At 34.6% G+C, this 21,968-nt stretch overlaps 1 protein-coding gene across 1 annotated transcript in view; it reads right to left on the bottom strand.

The window, feature by feature from the left end:
• Positions 1-21,968, bottom strand: part of EYS (eyes shut homolog) — a 1,724,957-nt gene that overhangs the window by 336,882 nt on the left and 1,366,107 nt on the right. The window contains exons 29-30 of the mRNA XM_059083021.1: positions 20,479-20,622; positions 8,858-9,011 (exon numbers count right to left, since the gene is read on the bottom strand). Of these exons, the coding sequence (XP_058939004.1) occupies positions 8,858-9,011; positions 20,479-20,622 (298 nt within the window). The remainder of the gene's footprint in view (positions 1-8,857; positions 9,012-20,478; positions 20,623-21,968) is intronic.

Raw genomic sequence — 21,968 nt, 5'->3', positions numbered from 1 at the left:
GCCCAGATACACACACACACACACACACACACACACACACACACACACACACAGACAGATATACATCTATCTGTATGAGGGGTTTATCTCATAGAAATTAATAAGATCAAACAAGAGGTAAAAATCAGTCCATTTATAAAACTCATCAGCAGTTTTTATTAATTTACTTTGTTTTCTGTACCAAATATCTAGGAGAGTAATGTGATGAATATGCTTGCAATGGTTTTACTTGTTGTTTGTTTGAATTTTTGCAAGTACTGAGGTTATTGCTATCCAGCTACAGAAACTTTTCCAGCCTCTGTTCAATTGGTCTTAAACCAAGCATGAATTCCTTTACACTGACCTGCTATACTAAAAAGTGGCTGACAGGGATGTGTAGATCTGACAGTCAGCAATTCTTGGCCAACAACCACTTGGCTTTGGTTACCCTAAAAGTTTATTAACCTGAGAGAATGTTGTCAGGCGTTTGGGATGGCGGGAACTAAGGAAGGTAGAAGAGGCTATGTGGCTTTAAAACATGCAGATAACACAGTAAATTCCCTAGAGGAAAGGACATGGGGGTTCTTTAGGGAAAAAAAAGTAATGAATAATGTGTTAGCTTTTGTATATGACAGACACAAAATGTACTAGAAAAATTTAAACTTCAGAAACTTTAGAAAAAATGTATATAGTAAGAAAACTTTTCTGAACTTCCCCAATGGAGAATAACCCTTGTGAAAACCAATATTCTCTCTATGTGATCCCTTTCAAAATTTGTTGAAATGAAAGAAAAACTGTGTGCATGAGTATGAATTACAATGTATCTCTAGAACTGTGATCTCTGCTCCATTTCATTTAAGAAGAACTTCTATCTTGATACTGAATTGACTTCAATCACTACAAGTGGCTTATTCAAGTTTGTTCTACCCTGCCATCTCCTTTCATCTCCTATAATGCAGATTTAGTAGGAGGAAGTACTGACATAACAAAATAAAAACCAAAGCCATCTTTTACATGTTTACCTTAGAGATCATTCCATTAAGTTTTGAAAATAAGTTCTTTTCAATTATGCTATGGTATTTTATTGTCAAGAACCCTTTAATATGGAATAAAAATTCCATCATCATCCATATTATGAAAAAGGAACCTAATTCCCATGTTTTTTAGGGAGATGTCTGTTCTGATTTCTCATAGAAAGAATTCTGTTAGTGAGAATTTAAAATTTTAATTCCAAATTATGCCTGGTTAAGGATGGAGAGACGAGTGGAGCACGCAAGACAGTGAGAAGGAGACATGAACAACTACAACTAGATAAATGGAGGTAAAGCAAGGCAGTCACAAGCCAAAGGATTTATGGGAAGACAGAAATCAGAAGACTCAATGTCTAAGTCTTTCTCCATTTTCTCTCCCCTCTGCCAGGAATCTTTACTCATGTGTATTGTATCTCCTGGCTCCAAACTTCTAAGGGACTTGCTGTTCTCAACTATTTATTTTTCTATGTTTTAACACCTTCCACTCAACTAATAATTCCAATCGACAATTAAACATGCTCAATTCTCTTTCATCTTACATATTTTTCCTCTTGACCCCTCACCTCTCTCTAGATTTCACCTTACCTCTTTTTACATTTCACAGTAAAATTCTTGAAAGTGGCCTACACTGGTTATTTTAATTTCCTCCAATCTGACTTCTTACTCTATCCTCCTGGAATGATGCCTTCAGGGCATGGAATCATGTGGACCATCCAATGGACTATCAGAGTATTTGATAAACCTTTCCTCTGCTCTCTCTGACCCCACTCCTTTTGTTTGCCTCCTATTCCTCTGATTACTCCTTCTCATACTTCTTATAAAGTCATATTCCTCTACTCAGTCATCAAATGTTACCTCTTCAACACTCAGTATGAGACAATTTTTTCAACTCATCCTATATACGTTCATCCACACTCATGGTTTCAATTACCACCTGCACGCTGATGACTCATAAATTATATTTCCCATCCAGAACTCTCCTCTGAATGTTACATCCATAGATTCAAATCGAAAACTCCACTTTGATGTACCAAAGTCACCTAATCTCATCAATGCTCAAGCCTGAACTCATTCGCAATCTTCTCTATGAAAAATGCTTTCCTTGCATTGTTTGCTAAAGTCTATCTAGTTGCACATCAGAAGATGAGTATTCATTTTTGATACCTCTCCTTTCACTTCTTGTATTAATCAGTCAATTTTACTCCTAATTAGTTTTTTTTTCAGGTGCATTGAAATCTAATTGACACACAGCACTGTGAGTTTAAGGTGTACAGCATAATGATTTGACTTACATACAACATGAAATGATTATCTCAATAAGTTTATTGAACATTCATCATCTTGTATAGATAAAAAGTTAATCAAATAGAAAAAAATTTTTCTTTGTGATGAGAACTCAGGAGTTAATCTCTTAACAATTTTCATATATAACATACAGCAGTGCTAGTCATATTTATCATGCTGTACATTACTTCCCTAGCATTTATTTATCTTATAACTGAAAGTTTGTACCTTTTGACTGACTTCATCCAATTCCTCTCCCCCATACCTTGACTCGGGAAACCACAAATTATTGACTATATTCCCCACACTGTACATTTCTTACTCAGGAGTCATTTATTTTGCAACTTGAAGTTTGTACCTCTTAATCTCTCTCACCTATTTCTATCCTACCCCCACCCTCTTCCCTCTGGCAACCTACTGTTTGTTCTCTGTATCTATGGCTCTGATTCAATTTTGTTATGTTTGCTCATTTGTTTTGTTTTGTAGATTCCACATATAAGTGAAATCATACAGTGTTTGCCTTTCCCTGTTTGTCTTATTTCACTTAGCATAATACTCTGTAGGCCCAAGTGTGTTGCTGCAATTGGCAGAATTTCATTCTTTTTTTAATAGTTGAGTAATATTCCATTTTGTGTATATGTGTGTGTGTGTGTGCATGACATTTGTTGTCTTTTTGATAATAGCCATTCTGACAGGTGTGGGATGATATCTCATTGTGATTTTGGTTTGCAAATTCCTGATGATTAGTGACGTTTGGCATCTTTTCACATAATTGTTGGCCATCTGTATGTCTGCTTTGGAAAAATGTCTATTCAGATACTCTGCCCATTTTTTAATCAGATTGCTTGTTTTTTTGATGTTGAGTTTTATAAGTTCTTTGAATATTTTGGATATTAACCTCTTATTGGATACATCATTTGCAAATATCTTTTCCTATTCAGTAGGTGGCCTTTTCATTTTTTTGATAATTTCCTTCATTGTGTAAAAGTATTTTAGTTTAATGCAGTCCCATTTATTTATTTTTGCTTTTGTTTCCTTTGCCTGAGGGTACATAACCTAAAAAAATTAATACTGAGACCTCTGTCAACGAGTATACTGCTTATGCATTTTTAGTCATTTTATAGTTTTAGGTCTTATCCATTTTGGATATATTTTTGTATATGGTGTGAAAGAGTAGTCTAGTTTGATTCTTTTGCATGTAGCTGTCCAGTTTTCCCAACACCATTTATTAAAGGGACGTTCTTTTTCTTATTGCATATTTTTGTCTCTTTTGTAGATTAAATAACCAGGTAAGCCTTGGTTCATTTCTGGGCTCTCTATTCTGTCCCACTGATTTTGTTTTTTTGTTTTTTGTTTTATTTTGGTGCCAACACCATACTGCTTTGATTTTAGTAGCTTTGTTACTACAAGTTTGAAATCATGGAGTATGATACTTCCAGCTTTGTTCTTTTTTCTCAAGATTTTTTTGGCTATTTAGGGTCTTTCATGTTTCATACAGTTTAGAATTATTTGTTCTAGTTCTATGAAAATGCCATTTTTTAATGCATTTAATGAGTTCTTATATTTCTTTTTTTAAACATCTTTATTGGAGTATAATTGCTTTACAATGGTGTGTTAATTTCTGCTTTATAACAAAGTGAATCAGCTATACATATACATATATCCCCATATCTTCTCCCTCTTGTGTCTCCCTCCCACCCTCCCTATCACATATATATGGAATCTAAAAAAAAAAAAAAAATGGTTCTGAAGAACCTAGGGGCAGGACAGGAATAAAGATGCAGACATAGATAATGGACTTGAAGACACAGGGAAGGGTAAGTGTAAGCTGGGATGAAGTGAGAGAGTAGCATGGACTTATATACACTGCTACTGGTGTTTTGATAGGAAATGCATTGAACCTTTAGATTGCCTTGGGTAGTATGGTCATTTTAACAATATTGATTCTTCCAGACCATGGACACAGTATATCTTTCCATCTGTTTGTATCATCTTCAATTTCATTCATCAGTGTCTTATAGTTTTCCAGGTACAGTTCTTTTATCTCCTTAGTTAGATTTATTTTTAGGTATTTTATCTTTTTTGGTACAATTGTTTAAGTGTGATTGTTTCTTAATTTCTCTTTCTGTAGTTTTTTATTAGTGTATAGAAGTACAAAAGATTTCTGTGTATTAATTTTGTATCCTGCAACTTTACCTAATTCATTGATGGGTTCTAGTTGTTTTTTTGGTGGTGTCTTTAGGATTTTCTATTTATAGTATCATGCCATCTACAAACAATGAGAGTTTTAATTATTTGTTTCTAATTTGGATTGCTTTTATTATTTTTCTTGTCTGATTGCTCTGTCTAGAACTTCAAATATTATGTTGAATAAAAGTGGTGAGAGTGGGCATTCTTGTCTTTGTCTTGATCTTAGAGGAAGTGCTTTCAGCTTTTCACCATTGAGTATAATGTTAGCTGTGGATTTGCCATATATGGCCTTTATGATATCAAGGTATCTTCTCTCTATACCTACCTTGTTGAGAGTTTTATCACAAATGATGTATAGTTTTGTCAAAAATTTTCCTCATTTATTAAGATAATCATATCATTTTTACCTTCAATTTGTTAATGTGGTGCATCACATTGACTAATTTGCAAGTATTGAACCAGTCTTGTATCTTTGGGATATATCCCACTTGATTGTGGTATATGGTCCTTTTAATATACTGTTGAATTTGGTTTGCCAGTATTTTGTTGAGGACTTTTTCATCTATTTTCATCAGTGATATTGGCTTGTAATTTTCTTTTTTGTGTTGTCTTTGTATGATTTTGGTATCAGGGTGATGCTGGCCTTGTATAATGAGTTTGAAAACATCCTCCCTTCTTCAATTTTTCGGAAGAAGTTGAGCAAACATAAATGTTTGGCAGAATTTATTTGTGAAGCTGTCTAGTCCTGGACTCTTGTTTGTTGGGAGGGTTTTTATTATTGATTAAATTTAATTACTAGTAATTGGTCTGTTCATATTTTTTATTTCTTCCTGATTCAACTGTGGGAGATTGTTTGTTTCTAGGAATTTATTCATTTCTTCTAAGTTGTCCATTTGTTTGGTGTATAATTGTTCATAGTACTCTCTTATAATCCTTTGTATATTTGTGGTGTTGTTTGTTACTTCTTTCAGAGCTGGTGTCAGCTTGCTGGTGTGAGAGGTTGGTTCCTGACATGACTGACTGTGGTGTTTGGGGTGTCCCATAGCTTTTGTCAGCCCCCTGGGGGGTAGGGCCAGATCCCAGGGCAACTGGCTTAGGGGCCCAAGGTGTCCCAGAGTTGGTGTTGGCCTGCTGGTGCATGGGGTCGAGTTCTGGAGAGGCTAGGCTCAGCAGGTCTAAGGCGGCCAGCCTGCTTATGGGTGGGTCTGTGTCCCTGCCAGGCCAGCTCCTTGGCCTGAAGCATCCTAGTACTGGTGTCAGCAGGCTGGTGGGCCAGTCTGGGTCCTGGCACTAATAAGCTAGAGAGAGGATTCCAAAATGGTACTTGCCAGCATCAGTGTCCTTATGGTAGAACAAGCTCCCTAATATGGCTGCCACCAGTGTCTATGTCCCCAGGGTGAGAATCAGTCTCCTCCTGCCTCTCCAGAAAGCTCTCCAAGATCAGCAGGTGGGTCTGACCCAGGTTTGTCTCAAATCACTTCTGCCCTGGGTCTTGGAGTGTATGATATTTTGTTTGCACCTTTAACAATGGAGTCTATCTTCCACAGCTCTCTGGCTCTCTTATATGCAAGCCTTGCTGGTCTTCAAAGCCTAATGTTCCTATGGCTCATCTTCCTGGTGCAGGACTACTGGGCTGGAGAGCCTGATGTGGGGCTCAGACCCCTTGTTCCTTGGGGAGAACCTCTACAATTATAACTTTCCTCCTATTTGTGGGCCACCCACACATGGGAATGGGTGTTGACTATATCGTGACTCAGCCCCTCCTACCCATTTCCTTGTGGTACTTTAAATCTTTAGCTGTAGAAGACCTTTTCTGCTAGTCTTTTGGTCTTTCTGATCAATAGTTGTTTTGTAATTAGTTGAATTTTTCTGTGCTCATGGGAGGAGGTGAGCTCAGAGTTTTCCCACTCTGCCATCTTGGCCACCAGCCTTAATTATTTTTTTTATCTGTCAATTTCTGTATGACACCAGCCTAGTCCAAGCCACCATATGTCTTATTTGGACATATAACAGATATCTAAGTGGCCCCCTTCAATCACTCTTTATCCCAGCTATAGGGCCCTACAGTGTTTGCCATCTGGTGGACCCTCAGTCTTCACCTTCCAATCCTCAGCCATCCTCCTCTGCTCCTCTGTTCCATACACAGTTAGTCTATTGAATCCCTTTATATACTGTGGCTCTTTCCACCAAAGGTTCTTTCCTCGCATTCTTTTCACTGCCTGGAACTCCTACATCACTGCTTTGACTGTTTCTGCTTGTTTGTTTTCACCTAGTTCACCACCTCTACCCATTTTTCAGAGAGCTTCCTTTGACTCTTTATCCTAGGCCAGGCTACTTTGTAATTTGTTTTCCTTGCACCATTTAAAAAAAATTTCCCACACATCTCAAATTTTAATTATTGATATTTCCTCCTTAGTGTGACTATTTGTCAATCTGCCTCACCAAACTTTATATAAGAATTAGGATTTTGTCTGTTTTGGCTTAACATTGTATTCCAGGAGCTTAGTATAGTACTACAAAAAAAAAAAAAAACCAAAAAACCCCAACACATTTGTTACATGAATAAATAAAATTAAAAACAGAGAAAAAACCCAGAAGAAACAGAAAGAAAAATGAGAGACAAAAATTAAGAAATATTGAGAGAGCAGGTGGGCACTCAACTTTTCTAAAATTAATTTTTAGTTAATTTATTTTAACTAATTTATTTAAATTTTTATAATGTTTTAAAATTATAAAAATGATAAAATTTAAATAATTTAAATATATAGAATGTTTTAAAATTATATAAATTTAAATAATTTAAGTAATATAATATGTAATGTATAAAATATAATATAGTTCCAGGGTAAGCCTTTAATGCAAACTATTGTCACCATGAGGTCTTGTAGGATTTTGCTGACAAGACAAATCAGATTTACATTTTTGCATCAGTAAAGATGGCTGTATTTCACTTTCTAAATTTTGGGTAAAATTAATCCAAAGTCCTTTGTTTTCAATTTTAATTAAAGTATCAGTAATTTTTTTCAGGATGCTTTCAACTTGAGGCTACCTAAGGATTTGAGGGGTTTGTTTGAGGACTGCCTGACTAGGTCCTCATTAGTTAAAGGCAAAACCTGAAATCAGTCGTTCAAGAAAGTTTGACCAAAAATAGAAATTACTTCATATGTAATAGACTGTATAAAATGATGACATTGTTTAAAATGATGAGGTTATCAAGAACTGCCTTTTAAATTGGTTTTAAGTTATTCGCCTTCTCATCTGGCTCCTTTGCTGTGATCAACAGCAAGCCTTTGTAAGCAAAATGATTGAAATTGGAGTTAAGTCCATTGCTCTCAAAGTTTGTTTTTTTTCTGTACATAACTCAGTGTTCCAAAAGGGTAAGCCTAATTTATGAATAACAATTTCATTACCTTAGGGTAATTTCATTGCCTTCTTGTCATAACCAGCTGAATTTCCCAGCCCAAACACTCTGATTTCTTCATTCATTCAGACATTTATGAGAATCTGTCAGATGCCCTGCTAAGTATATTAAAAATGAGTAAGATACTGTTCCTGCCTGTACATAGTTTCCATTTTCAGATTGGTGTCAATTTCTTTGATTTTATTTCCAGATTGATGCAGACCCTGGGAAAGATTATTTGATTTATACAATCTTCATAGGTTAGCCAGGATTCCAGATGATCAGACCAACTTATCCAAATGTCATCTAATACATAAAATCAGACACAAAATGTTATTTTTAACTGACAAAGAGTAACTTTGGAGAACGTTATCACTAGATTGCTATACTGATGAGCAATTTTAAATTCTTGGCTGTTACATGTAAATATTTTTCAGTAGTGCCCTTGGAATGTGATCATCGTATTTAGCCATTTCTCTTTTGGGATTTCCTAATTCTGAAGCATGAATTAATTTCAAGACTGCCTTCCAAAATTTTATATGCTCCAGAAAGACATTTCCATTTCATATGCGATTTTTGTCTACTGAATTTTCTTTTTTCTGTTCTGTGCTAATGACGTTTTCCCCCCTCCATTCCCTAAGAGCGGTGCTTTTTTCACTCAATAGATATTTTGTTGAACAATTGAACTAGATCTTAATTTCAACTGAACCACCCAATTCTTTAATCTATTTATTTGCTTCAAGATATTTTCAGAGAAATTGATTCATTTTGTCTACAATTTGATTGATACCAGATGGTATCAAATTTGTAGTTTATTTCACTTAAAATGAAAAAAAAAAAGATTGGGAAAACAATTTTCAGAGAGACCTTTTTTTCTTTCTTTCTGTATTTAGGTGGCTATTACACATGTAAAAAACATTTAAAAAAATACGGCTCAGCACTATAGTTAAAGGAACTACTGTGGGGTACTTACCGTATTGTTATAGGGATGAATCCATTTCTGTTAATGCTGTAATTAGCAGAAAGAGTCAAGATATTTTGAGAACTTCCACATCCGTATTTAACTGTGGGCTTTCCTTCCACAAGAAATAAATGAAGAAACTGTTGTCCAAAATTCTTCTCATTACCTTTAAGAACAAATATTACATTAAATTAGCGATTAATGTAGATTTACATTTTATTCAATAACAATCATTCATTTAACAAACACAATCTTAGTTCTCAAGGAGTAATCATTCAGTGAGATGATAGGAGTGTTATTAGATAATTATTCAATGTAAAAAGTACTATACTAGAAATATACATTATTTTCCACAGGCTGAGGATAGCATTGTATTAACAGCATTAACTTGACATGAGATTTTAACTTCTGACTTTGTTTCTTAATAACTATGACCTTAACTATTTTCAACCTCAGTTTCCCAGTAGGTTCTAATAGGATAATGAGAGCAACTAATTGTTAAAATTACTGTGATAATAAAATAAGATAATAAATGAAAAGTGCCTGACATCTACTGAGTATTGATAACTTGATTTATTATAATTATTTTAATTTTAATATGTCTTATAAAAATTGAAATGGTAATGAAATATATAAAGAAAAACAAGAGAAATATTCCCCTTTCTGCCAGCCCATCCTTCATCCCCCTTTGAGGTATTCTTTACTATCATTTATACACATACAAATATTTGTATAGCCCTAATTTTATTTTTAAAACAAATAATATAATAAATAGCTTTGCTCACTTGTCTTTTCACTTAACAATAAATTTTAGATATCTGTCCTTGTAGGTACATAGATTTCTCTCTTTTTTAACATTCCTAATTGAAGTATCACTCACACAGAAAATCACACAAATTTTAAGCATATAACTTAGTGAATTCTCACAAAGTGAACCTGCTCACACAAACACCACCAACTTAAGAAAAAAAAAAATTTCGCATTGTCAGAATTCTTATTTATCAGTGCTCCCCTCTTCCCTCCACCAAATGGAACTGAGATCCTGGTGTTTAACAATAGCAATAGTTTTGCTTGCTTTTCCTCTTTATATTAGTGGGATCATACTTATATGTTCTTTAGTGTCTACTTGCTTTTGCTCAATAATATGTTTGCGAGATAGCATTCACCCTTCGTTTCTACTACTTTATAATATTCTATTAAATGAATATTCACAATTCAGTTATTTTTTCTTCTATAGATATAAATCCACCCACCCTGTTTTTGGTTTTTATGAATAATGCTGCTATGACAATCTTGTATGTGTCTTTGGTGTTGAAGTGCATACATTTCTGTTTTGTATATACCAGGAGTTAAATTATTCTGTCACAGAATATGACTATGATTAATTTAGTAGCTACTACCAGTTTTCTGAAATGGTGTTTTAACTCCTTAACTCCTTTTAACTCCAACAGTATATGAATGTCAACTGATCCTTTTTTTTTTTTTTTTTTTTTTTTTTTGCCATTAGTTGGTTTAATCACCTTGTAGATTTTAACTATTCTGTGTTTATTATTCTGGCTTTAATTTTTGTTTTCCTCATATTAGAGAAGTTGAGCATACTCTCATAGTTTAGTGGTTATTTTGATATTCTCTTTTGTGAAGTGTCAGTTTGTGTGCTTTTCTCTTATTTTTGTTTGATTGTTTGCTTTTTCCTTATTGATTATAGAGTTATATCTATGTATATATGTAATATTTATATACATATATATGCATACACATAAAAGAGCATACAAACAAGTTCTTTGTCAACTACATATATTGAAAATATCTTCTCTAATCTTGTAGATCATCTGGCCATTCTCTTAGGGGTCAATTTTGATGAACATATGTTTTTAATTTTAATATGGGTAAATTTACCAGTTGTTTCCTTTATGGTTATGATTAGTACTTTCTGTATCATCTTTAAGATATCTTTGCCTGCCTCAAAGTCACAAAGTTATTCTCTTACATCATCTTCAGTAAGCTTTATTTAAGAGCTATACTCTCCTGAGTATTGACTTTTGTGTATGATGTGAAGTAAGGGGTTGTAGTAGGTTGATTAATGGCACCGAAAGATATTCATGTCCTAATTGTTGGAACTTGTGAATATTAACCTTAAATGGCAAGGGAGACAGCAGGTGTGATTAAATTAAAGATTTTGAGATAGGGAGATTATCCTGGATTACCTGGTTGGGTCATAAAATTAGTCACGTGTCTTTTTAAGAGACAGGCAGAGGGAAATTTGACAGTGGAAGTAGACAAGTTATGTGATTATAGAAGCAGAGATTAGAGTGATGCAGTCACAAGCCAAGAAATGCCAGCAGCCTCCAGAAAGAGGTGGAAAAGGAAAGGAATAATTTCTCCTCTGGAGACTCTGGAAGTAACCAGTCCTGCTAACAACTTGATTTTAGTTGTATAAGATACATTTTATACTTCTGGTTTCTGTGGTTTTAAACCACTAAATTTATGGTAATTTGCTGCAGCAGCAATAGGAAATTAATACAGGGTCAATTTTTATTTTTTCTCTTTTGATTTCCAGTTGATCCAAAATCATCAAAGCAAATAATTCTCATGATGTATTTACTGAATTCTCAGATATTTGTGAAATATATATTTTTAAATTTTTCATATCCCCATTCTCTACTCTTTACTTTTATTTATTTTTGTGAATATATACATTTAAGATAATGATTTTGTTGTTTTTTACTCAAGCAATATAAAAAAATACCTGTGAAAGTGCACTGAAAGCTGAAATTACAACCCTCAGAAATGGCCAACTATTGGAGAGAGTGTGGAGAAAAGGGAACCCTCCTACACTGTTGGTGGGAAGGTAAATTGGTATTGCCACTATGGAGCACAGTATGGAGTTTCCTTACAAAACTAAAAAAGTTATCATGTGATCCTGCAATCCCATTCCTGAGCATATATCTGGAGAAAGCCATAATTTGAAAAGACACATGTGCCCCAATGTTCACTGCAACACTATTTACAATAACCAAGACATGGAAGCAACATAAAAGTTCATTAACAGATGAGTGGATAAAGATGTAGTATATATATATACATATATATATGTATATATATACACAATGGAACATTGCTCAGCTATGAAAAAGAATGAAATAATTTCATTTGCAGCCACATAAATGGACCTAGAGATTATCATACTAAGTGAAGTAAGCCAAAGACAAATATCATATGATATCATTTATATGTGGAGTCTAAAAATATGATACAAATGAACTTATTTATAAAACAGAAACAGACTCATAGATATAGAAAATAAACTTTCAGTTACCAAAGGGGAAAGGTGGGGGGGGATAAATTAGGAATTTGGGAATAACATATAAACACTACTATATATAAAATAAATAACAAGGACTTACTATATAACACAGGGAACTATATTCAATATTTTTAATAATATATAAGGGAAAAGAATCTGAAAAAGAATATATATATATATATACATATATATGTGAATCAATTTGCTGTATACCTGAAAGTAACACAACATTGTAAATCAACTATACTTCAATAAAAAATTAATTAATTAAAAAAAGAAATGGCTAGCATTAATATTCATCAAACACTTCCATAGATACAAAGGCTGATAACTGGAGAGACGAATATGTAGAGAGAAAGTTTTTCTTTTTATTAGAGCAAAGTCATAATGTGCATGGATTTTAAAATGAAAATTATATTATATCAGTAGTTCTCAAATTTTTAGGTCTAAGGACCCTTTAGCACACTTAAAATCTACCAAGAAGCCCCAAAAGCTTTTGTTTACATAGTTTGCATCTTTTGATACTTACTGTGTTAGAATTTAAAACTTTGAAAGTTTTTAAATATTTATCAATTAGTTTAGTTAAAAACAACAATAATAAAATCCATTACATGTTACCTAAATAAACATATTTTGTGAAAAGTATTATATTTTCCCCAGAAAAAGAAATAATCAGAGGAGTAGTGTTATTCTATTCTTTTGCAAATATATTTAATATAATGCTTAATAAAAAACAGCTGGATTCTCATATCTACTTCTGTATTCAATCTGTTGTGAATTGTTGGCTTTGGTTGAAATATACAAACTCTAGCCTCACACAGAATGTAGTTGTAATGGAAGTCTTTTTTTTTTTTTTTTTTTTTTTTTTTTGCGGTATGCGGGCCTCTCACCGTTGCGGCCTCTCCCGTTGCGGAGCACAGGCTCCGGACGCGCAGGCCCAGCGGCCATGGCTCACGAGCCCAGCCGCTCCGCGGCACGTGGGATCTTCCCGGACCGGGGCACGAACCCGTGTCTCCTGCATCGGCAGGCGGACTCTCAACCACTGCGCCACCAGGGAAGCCCTGGAAGTCTTTTTAAATACAGACAAATTGGACAAATGGTATTTCCTTAAAGTTTATTTGCAAAGTGGAATCTGAAGCTATATTAATGACCTTTACATACTCTGTTACATTAAAATTCCATTGGTCTTTCTTGCACTTTGAATGGATATTCTACCTGTGCATGATTTTGTAACATCGTGCATTGACTATTCAAAAAATGTTGATTCACTGGGTTAAAGAGATCTTTCAAATGTTAACATATTTTATCACATAATATATTAATAAAGCACATTCATTGATACTACTACTGAACTCATCAGAAAATATTGGGAAGCTCTGAAGCTCATTATAGAGAAGGTAAATTTTCTAAAATTCTAATTTTTCTTAGAAAGCTTGAGTTTTATCTTTGTGAACAAATATTGTTAGATGCCTAACTTGAAATAACAGGTTTGCTTTGTTAATTTTTGAGAAAAAAAATCTGTAAAATATGCAAGTCTGAATAACCATTGGTTATCATTTAGTCATTTTTCAAGTCATGTTTTCATAGTGCTACTTCAACCAGCAACTTTAAAAAATGCACATGCATTTTTCCTCAAGTCAGTTATTATACTTTAGTGTGTAGTATGTAGTATATAGCAGACTTGCTTTATGTATACTTCCCCTTTTGTACATAGAACATTAAAGAGTTGTATATACAAGGACTGAGAATTTTAAAAATGAGTTGGTTTTCCTGCAACATGAAGAAAAAATTTTGTGTCTGCTTGTGCTTTGAGTGCATAACAGAGTAGAACAAAATGACCAAATACAATTCGGTGCCACAGCCATGACCCGAGGTGCCAGAAGTTTCATCCACTGTGACTTTTGTATCATGAGTGCAACTGTCAACACAGTGAAAAGGCAAATGTCTTAGTTTTAGTAAAAAAAATAATTTTGATGTTATGGAAACCTGAAAGGGTCTTGAAGATACTCAGGGATCTGGATAAACTTGAACTATCTCTGTATTAGAATTCACATCAATTTAAAAGAAAAAAAAAAAGAAAGAAAGAAACAAGAGTGAAACTAAAGGTATTGCTGAACCTCAGAAAAATGTTTCTTTAACATCTCAGCAAGAATGTCAGGAAACCTAGGTTATCTCTCCCTCCAGGCATCAGGCTCTAGAGAATGGAATAAAAGCAACACTCAGATCTCCAGGAATGGTTCAGAGAAAAGTGTCAGAAAAGACTGAAATAATTTAAAATAGGAAAGAAAAAAATCTAGTTCACCCATTCAGTTTCTTGTCACCTTTCTTTATCTGTGAGCTATTTTGCAACTTTATAAGTTGGAGAAAATGAATAATAATTCAAATAATTCTTATCTCTAGAAATGCACAGTGTCTGGTAAAATGTAATTGGTTAGTACATGGAGGTAGAACTGCTTTCCATCCCTTTGCAAGTTTGTTTCAGAATTCCTTAATCTTTTTGTAAGACTTTTCTCCTTGTATTCTCCTTTGAACTGGTTGTAGTATCTTACCAGTCCCCTCATCAATTAACAGCTTAAATAAATCTCTGATGTGTTCATTTCATATGTCTTTTTGAAAAGTATGCTTTAACAAAGGAAAACAAGCTAATTTCAGTTTTTGAAATTAGGAGATATATCGGGAGAAATGATTCATATTATATTAGAGCAAATAAAACCAAAATCAACTCCAAGGAGAAAAATTTTCATCGAATGCAATGTGAATGGGGTCCCAAACATGAATGACAGTTTGACCTGAGATCACGTATAAACAAATGATTAGAAGAGATTCATCATTTTGAGTTAAAATAAAACTCAACGTCATTCTTTATAGAATTCATGGTGATGAATACAGATAATATGTTTATTATGTCAGGTACGTAGACAGTCGAATTTGGAAATTTCCATAAAGTGACATGGATTTCTACCATCTCCCATAAAAGAAATAACACCATACATTTGTATGGTACTTTGTATTTTTCAAAACACTTTTACGTACATTTTTTCAAACCTTGTGAATTTGATAGTAACAATTACATCTGCATGTTTCATAGTCAGACAGAAAACAGGAAGTTTAATTGACTGGCTCTATGTTGTACAGTCAGCTCACAACTGATCTGGGCTCAAGTCTTGGGTGATGTTGTTACCTCCTGATACTTGGATCAGAACTGCCTGTGGCAGCAGCAGATGGTCTCTTCCTTCCTGGTACCACCTTGGTGGCATGTGATAAAGACTGTTCTCCCTGCTTGCCCTGGGTTCTCTGCTGAACCCAGGCTCTAGCTGCAGCTCTAGAACTCCACTTTCCCCACTATCCTGAAAGGTTTGTGTTTGTCCAGAGCAGCAGCAATGCAACAGCAACCTCAGTAGCTCATGGTTTGCAGACATCGTAGAGCAGCATGTATGTAGGATGTAGTTGGGGTGAGTTGGCTGGTCCCTGGCTGGACAGCAGGCAGAGCAGCTCTGGGAAGGGTAAAGGAACCTGGCAGCAGGCTGGCATGCATAATTCATTATTACATGTTTCCCACGTGCTGCTGCAGATGGGCCGGTTTCTGAAATTTACAGAAAGCCTATTTTAATTTTTCTTAGCCTGCTAACTCTGCTTAAACAGTAAAACAAAGTCGTAATACCAGAGTCTTAGAGGAATGAATCCTCTTCATTTAGATGAAATGGACAAGAATGAAAACTAAAACTTGCACCAATTTCATCCCACTGCTGTTGCAGTCATGATTCTAGACTTTTTCATGGTAGAATTTTTCTTTTCCACAGTGGACATGTCTATCAAATGGATGCAACATGAATGACACCCATTTGAAAAAAATATCCTGGGCCTCCCATTCCTAGAGTCCTCATTTGGCAGGCATGAGGGAGGATGGATTAAAGCATATCTGAACAAGATGTTTGAGCACTTACTGCACATTGCCATATGCCAAACACTGTTTTAAGCATGTTAAATGTGGTAACTCTCTCAATATTAAAACAACTTTTTTACATCTTTGATATTGTTATTATTAATATTATTCCATTTTACAGAGATGTTCAGTAATGTGTCAAAGGGCAGAGCCAGGTAGAGTAGCTCCAGAGCAATTTTCCTAATCACTGGTCGACACCATTCTTGAGGTGGAAACAGCAGCAAGTTCAGTCTTGACTAGGCTCATTTCTTTGTTTCTGCCCCTTCCTCTGTCAACCAGGAGTAACCTTGCTCCTCACTGGTTCATTCCCTTATGTAATTACATCAGAAGCAGAGTTGAATTGCTCACTGATTTATTTTTTCATAAATTTCAGTCATAGAAATAGAATCTAGTTGTTTTTAACACAATTGTCTATTTCAAGAGAAGTTTAATGAATCACATCGTTCTAGGTCAAAGGCTGGCAAACTCTTCCCCACGGACCAATTCTGCCATCGACTGGTTTTGTAAGTAAAGTGTTTTCGGAGCACAGCCACATTCATTTATTTACTTTTTCTATGGCTGCTTTCATGCTACACTGGCAGAGTTGAGCAGTTATGACAGACACTGTCTGGTCTGCAAAAAATTTACTTTCCGGTTGTTATGGAAAAATTTGCCAACCCCCATTCTGTTCTTAATTGTTTAAACAGACCCAGAAAAAGTTACATTTGATTCAATGTATGTTTTGACTAAACCCTGAAAAATCTATACCCTTTTGTTGGAAGAAAGTATAGACATGTTTAACAGAATAGCTCCCTAAAATAAAGTTTCAATAACTACTAATCTTTTATTGTAACCACCAAAGTTGAGTAACTCACAAACAGAACTTTAAGAACTATTCTATTCAAGTGCTGATCTATGGAAGGCCCTGGCTGAAGTACTGAGGGTGTGGGTGGAATAGATGTAAAACCCAACTCAGACGATGAGGTGTTCTCTAGTTAGAGAATAGATATAAGCCCAGATTCCTTGTATGATGAGTCTCCATTCAGCCGCAGTCCTTACTGTGTACTCCTGTTGGAAAACTGTCACAGTCAGCTTTCTCTTGGAGTTAGGCTCATAGGATCTCGCCATTGAATGGTGAGAAGCATGACACAGACCACATCTTATTCATCTTTGTACCCCTCCTAGGGCCTGACAGAGTGCAGTGCACTATGTGGCACTCAGTTACTATTTGTTGAGTTTGACTTCGCTGCCACATAATGATGATACAATAAAGTGATCTCTAGATGCCTTATGAATGGCCATGCATGTCTTCCTCCATCCCTGCTCTCAATCCCACTCTATCCCTTCTCTGTCTGGAGCAAGCTCCACTGGAAGCTAGTAACAAGGGGCAAAGGCATTCAGAGAACTTTATGCTACACATTGTAAAATTGATTTAAAAAAATGGAGCAAATTTTTTCTATGAGAAAAGATGCTTCTTAATAAGACATCAGGAAATGCTGTGGTATCTCACTGGTCTTGGCATAGAAGGTGTCTAATGAAGATATTGTGTGTTTTGCTAGGGAAGTCATTTTATAGAGAAAGACAGAGGTTATAATTCTTCAGATTTAATTTTTTCTTCAACAATATCAGATGTCTCTTCTACCAGGCCTTCCTAAATGCACCAGAAAGGAGGCTTCAATAATCTTATCTGTTCTATCAATTCCTACCTGGAATAAATTTCTAAGACTAGTCCTTTTGCTCAAGTAATATAAAGATTATTTCTGAATTCTGTTCTTCCACTGGAGCTGCTCATGTAATTTGCCTCCTGCACTTCGGTCAGATGTCTTCTCCTAATTCTCAGATCACATCCTTCCTTCCAAAGGGCCTGCTTATTTCTTCTCACAGAAATAGCACAGAATGGATTCACCTGCATAGTAATAAATCCCATGACAAAACCTGACTGATGCTGCCCGCTGAACAGAGCTCATTTTCTGAGAGTGCACCTAAAGAGTTTTGTGTGGTCTCACCCCTTCTCCCATGACCTATTAGCAGCTCCTTTGACTGTGTTCCAGAATTCTGAATTGGTTCTGTGACAGATTTAAAAAGCTTTCTTTTCATCTTTACTGCTGTTCTCAGAGCTGTCTCTCTCCCACAGAGAGTTCTTTTAAAAACTATCCTTTCTAAAGAATTTTACTGTAACCCCATAAGGATTCAAGATTTATCTCCCTTTTGTTCCCTTTTCAACATCAATTAGTTGTTGAGGCAAACTGAGAAAAGATAAAGCTACAGTTTTGAACTAGGAGTATAATTCAAAACTGGCATTGGCTTATCAATCTAATATTTCTCTCTATCGTTTTCCCTTTAATAGGTGATGATACAAAGCAAAAATGTTCAATAAATGTTTGTGAAATGAAATTCAGTTTTTGCTAAAATGTTCAGGAATAGGGAAAAATAGCAAAGGTAAAAAACAACTCCTCTACTCTCCAAAAAAACCAAAAACCCTTACACTCTAACATCTGTTTTAATTTCCTCACGACTTTTAATTGCTCCTACACGTAATATACTGATTTCAAAGGAAAGAAAATTAGTCCTGAAGTCAAGTTAAGGGACACCTTTAAAATTGCGGGTGTCTAAATGAATCACGAAAATCTTTGTGTCTATCTGTTGTGAGGCTTTTATGAAGTTGACAGAATCCAAGAGGAGTGAAGACAGCAACCTCATAAACCATTCTGCTGAGGTCTTCTCAAGAGTGTGGGATTAAATTACCACTTACACATGAACAAAAAGAACATGCTACAGACAAAAATATTTTCTCCCTTCACAGGCTATGAAACCCCCTTGAGTAAACAGCTTCCACACATCCAGTGCTGTGATAGCAACAATTATGTAAGACAAAGACACAGGCTGCTCGTTATTCCGCGGGCACTCTTTTCTCATTAATAATTTCTAGTTTGACTTTTTTAGTAGGTCATTGGCTACAAAAGGCAAAAGTGATTGTATGGCACGAACATCAGCTTAGCTTTGACTGGTTTAGAACACCAGCCTGAACAGAGTGGACACAAGTGTCATGTATGTCTATGGCCTTCAGAAAGAGAACATTGAGTGACAGTTTGGACGGGGACCTGAAGCCCGGGCCCAGGGTAGGAGAATTCCCAGAGGTTAGCTGCTTCTTTGGCTATGAGCTGTTTTCAGTTGCTAAAAACACACTTTTCACAAGGAAACACCTTCCATATTTAGGTAACTTAAAACACTGCAAAGCCAGAAAATGACTTTGCTTTCTTTGTGGCTTTAAAGTATTATGTTTATATCGTTTGTTTTAGGTTTTGCTTTGTTTCCCCTGAAAGCCACTATTACCTCCAAATTTCATGGTCACCTATCACCACTTAGGTTTCACATATAAAAATCAGTTTTTCTTTTATTATTTTTTTCTCTTTTTTAAAACATAAATAAACAAAATAGTTTAAAGCTATCATTTAAACAAGGGCACTTACACTCCTGGGAAATAAATAATGCTGGCCTTCTTCTGACAAGTTAGTTTCTTTCTAAAATATAACATAAATTCCCAGTTTTCACTTAATGTTCAAAGATTTTAACTACACCCAGTTTTCCAAATATGCTTCTTTTAGGCATTTTTTTCATATTCAAGTAATAAAAAAGTTTAAGTTTTGTTTAGAAAGTACAGTAAGATGAATCAATTTTGCAAAATATTTCAAAGTGGAAGAGAAACTCATTTGGGAAATAATGAGTTGCCTTGCAGTGGATCATCTATCCAAGTACTGAAGACATTGTATCTCCAATATAGGGAACTATTAAAACTATGGTGTATTCATTTCAAAAGAGAAAAAAACAATTGTCACATTTGTAATATTGTAAGCAATACACTTTAGTGGTATTTGCCCATGAGTGAAAGAGACCAAAATGTAGAGAACCCTGCGCATGGAAGTATTTCCTTAAACAAATACTGTTAATACTACTTTATTGCCAGCTAATTTTAAGATAATGCTTAAAGAGTGATAAGAATTTTCCCAATTCTCAAATGAATACCAGCTTTGAAATACCTTTTTCCAAGTTACCAAGTATTGAATGCAATTCACGTTAGTTATTTATATTATAAAAATATGCTATCTGAAACATTTGCAGCATTACTGTTTCACTACTATAGCCATATGCTGTCAAATTTATTTGCTTGCTGTATTCTTCTTTGCTGGTTCAGAGCCTGTTTGTAAGTCATGTTTCATTAAGTGACTCATAAATTAAAGAAACTGCTAAAGAAAAACTAGAAAGAAACAAGATTTCTTTTTGGTAATACTTCATTCACTGGGCTAGAAAAGTTTTCCCAAAACATTTACATGAATAATTCATTAATTCAGTAGGTTAATATTTGAGAAAGAAATATGACATATAGGAGGTCAAACATTTAATACTCACTGTAGAGAATTGTTCCATTCAAAGTGCTTGTTTGTATAGTCAAGTAGATGTTAACAATTCTGTTACATTCCTTCCTCGGGGTTGTACAAAAAGGCAGTTCTAAGTAGGAATTCCCGTTGAAAGATGGAAAAAATAAACCTGCATCTAAAATAAAAAGTCATATTAATATATGTTCTGATAGAATTCTATTGCTAATCAAGTAGATGAGAACATAGCATTTATAGTTAACATTCATATAAAATAACACTGGTATTTATAGATATTTGGCCAGACTTCAAGAAATTTAGATATATAAGTATAATACATTTGTAAAGTCATTGTCTTGAGTAATTAACTGCCAGTCCATAGGAAAAAGCTTTAAGCAAAAATTTTAGATGGATGAAAAAAATGCCCTGATATTGTATTAAAAATGTGTCCCTGCATATGTGAAATAATAGTTTTCATTAGACTCTTAAAATATCCTGTGATACAAATGGCAGTACATCAAATTACACTCTTAAAATTCATGAATTTTATTTGATGTAATCATACCTCAATAAAAAAGTTAAAAAAAGTGCGACACAAAAAGATTAGAAATTTGTCTCATAGAGATATTTTATTAATATTCATTAATATTTAGTGCTTGTCAATAATACTTAGATATTTTATAAGTAGTATTACTATAATATGCAAGGGGATTGATAATTTTTACAGTTATCCTCTTAAAATTATTCTTTAAATGAATTAATCTCATAAAATCTGGAGGTGCATAAAATTTGGAAAGTATTTTATTGTCATATGTATATATTTAGATCTATAGACTTGATACGCTGAACAAGGTTAATGTAATATATGAGAGGCTAGAACTTTATTTTTGTCTCTCTCGCAATGGGGAAAATTTTCTCTGCCTCTGGATGAAAACTTGGCAGTCCCTATGAGTCCTACCTTCTTTCTAAATTATACAATGATACAGAAGCTAATCCAGGCTAAGAAATTTATTAACATTTAAATCTTCCATCAGAGATATGACTTCCCCAGGCCCCTCCAACCAGCCAAGGCCTGCAGAGCACCTGTCACCCACTGCCTGTTTTCCGGGAAGGAAGAAGCTGGTTCCTCTTCCTATTTTTCTGTTCTTAGAGCCTCCTCTCAAGATAGCTGCTGTTTCAGATACTTTGAGCTTTGCAGAGGGCAAAGTGGGCAGAAAGGAGAGAGAAGTTCATAGTGAAGTGTAGTTATTACAGCTGGCCGCAGTCCTTTGCTCTCTAGGAAGAACAGATGTTTAAAACTCTTTTTCTCACAGTAGGAATGTCAGATAAAATATAGGGTGCTCAGTTAAATTTCAATTTCAGATAAACAACACATGATTTTTTAGTGTATGTCTCAAACATTGCATGAGTTAAGCTTATACTAAAAAAATATATGTTGTTTATTTGAAATTCTAATTTAACTGAATGTCCTGTATTTTAACCCTATGACTCATGAGCATTTGTGTAATCTTTAGACACCTGTTG

This window comes from Kogia breviceps, chromosome 13 (assembly GCF_026419965.1).
Source record: "Kogia breviceps isolate mKogBre1 chromosome 13, mKogBre1 haplotype 1, whole genome shotgun sequence".
In the NCBI taxonomy this organism is placed as follows: Eukaryota; Metazoa; Chordata; class Mammalia; order Artiodactyla; family Physeteridae; genus Kogia; species Kogia breviceps.
This window is presented reverse-complemented; position numbering and strand designations above follow the sequence as displayed.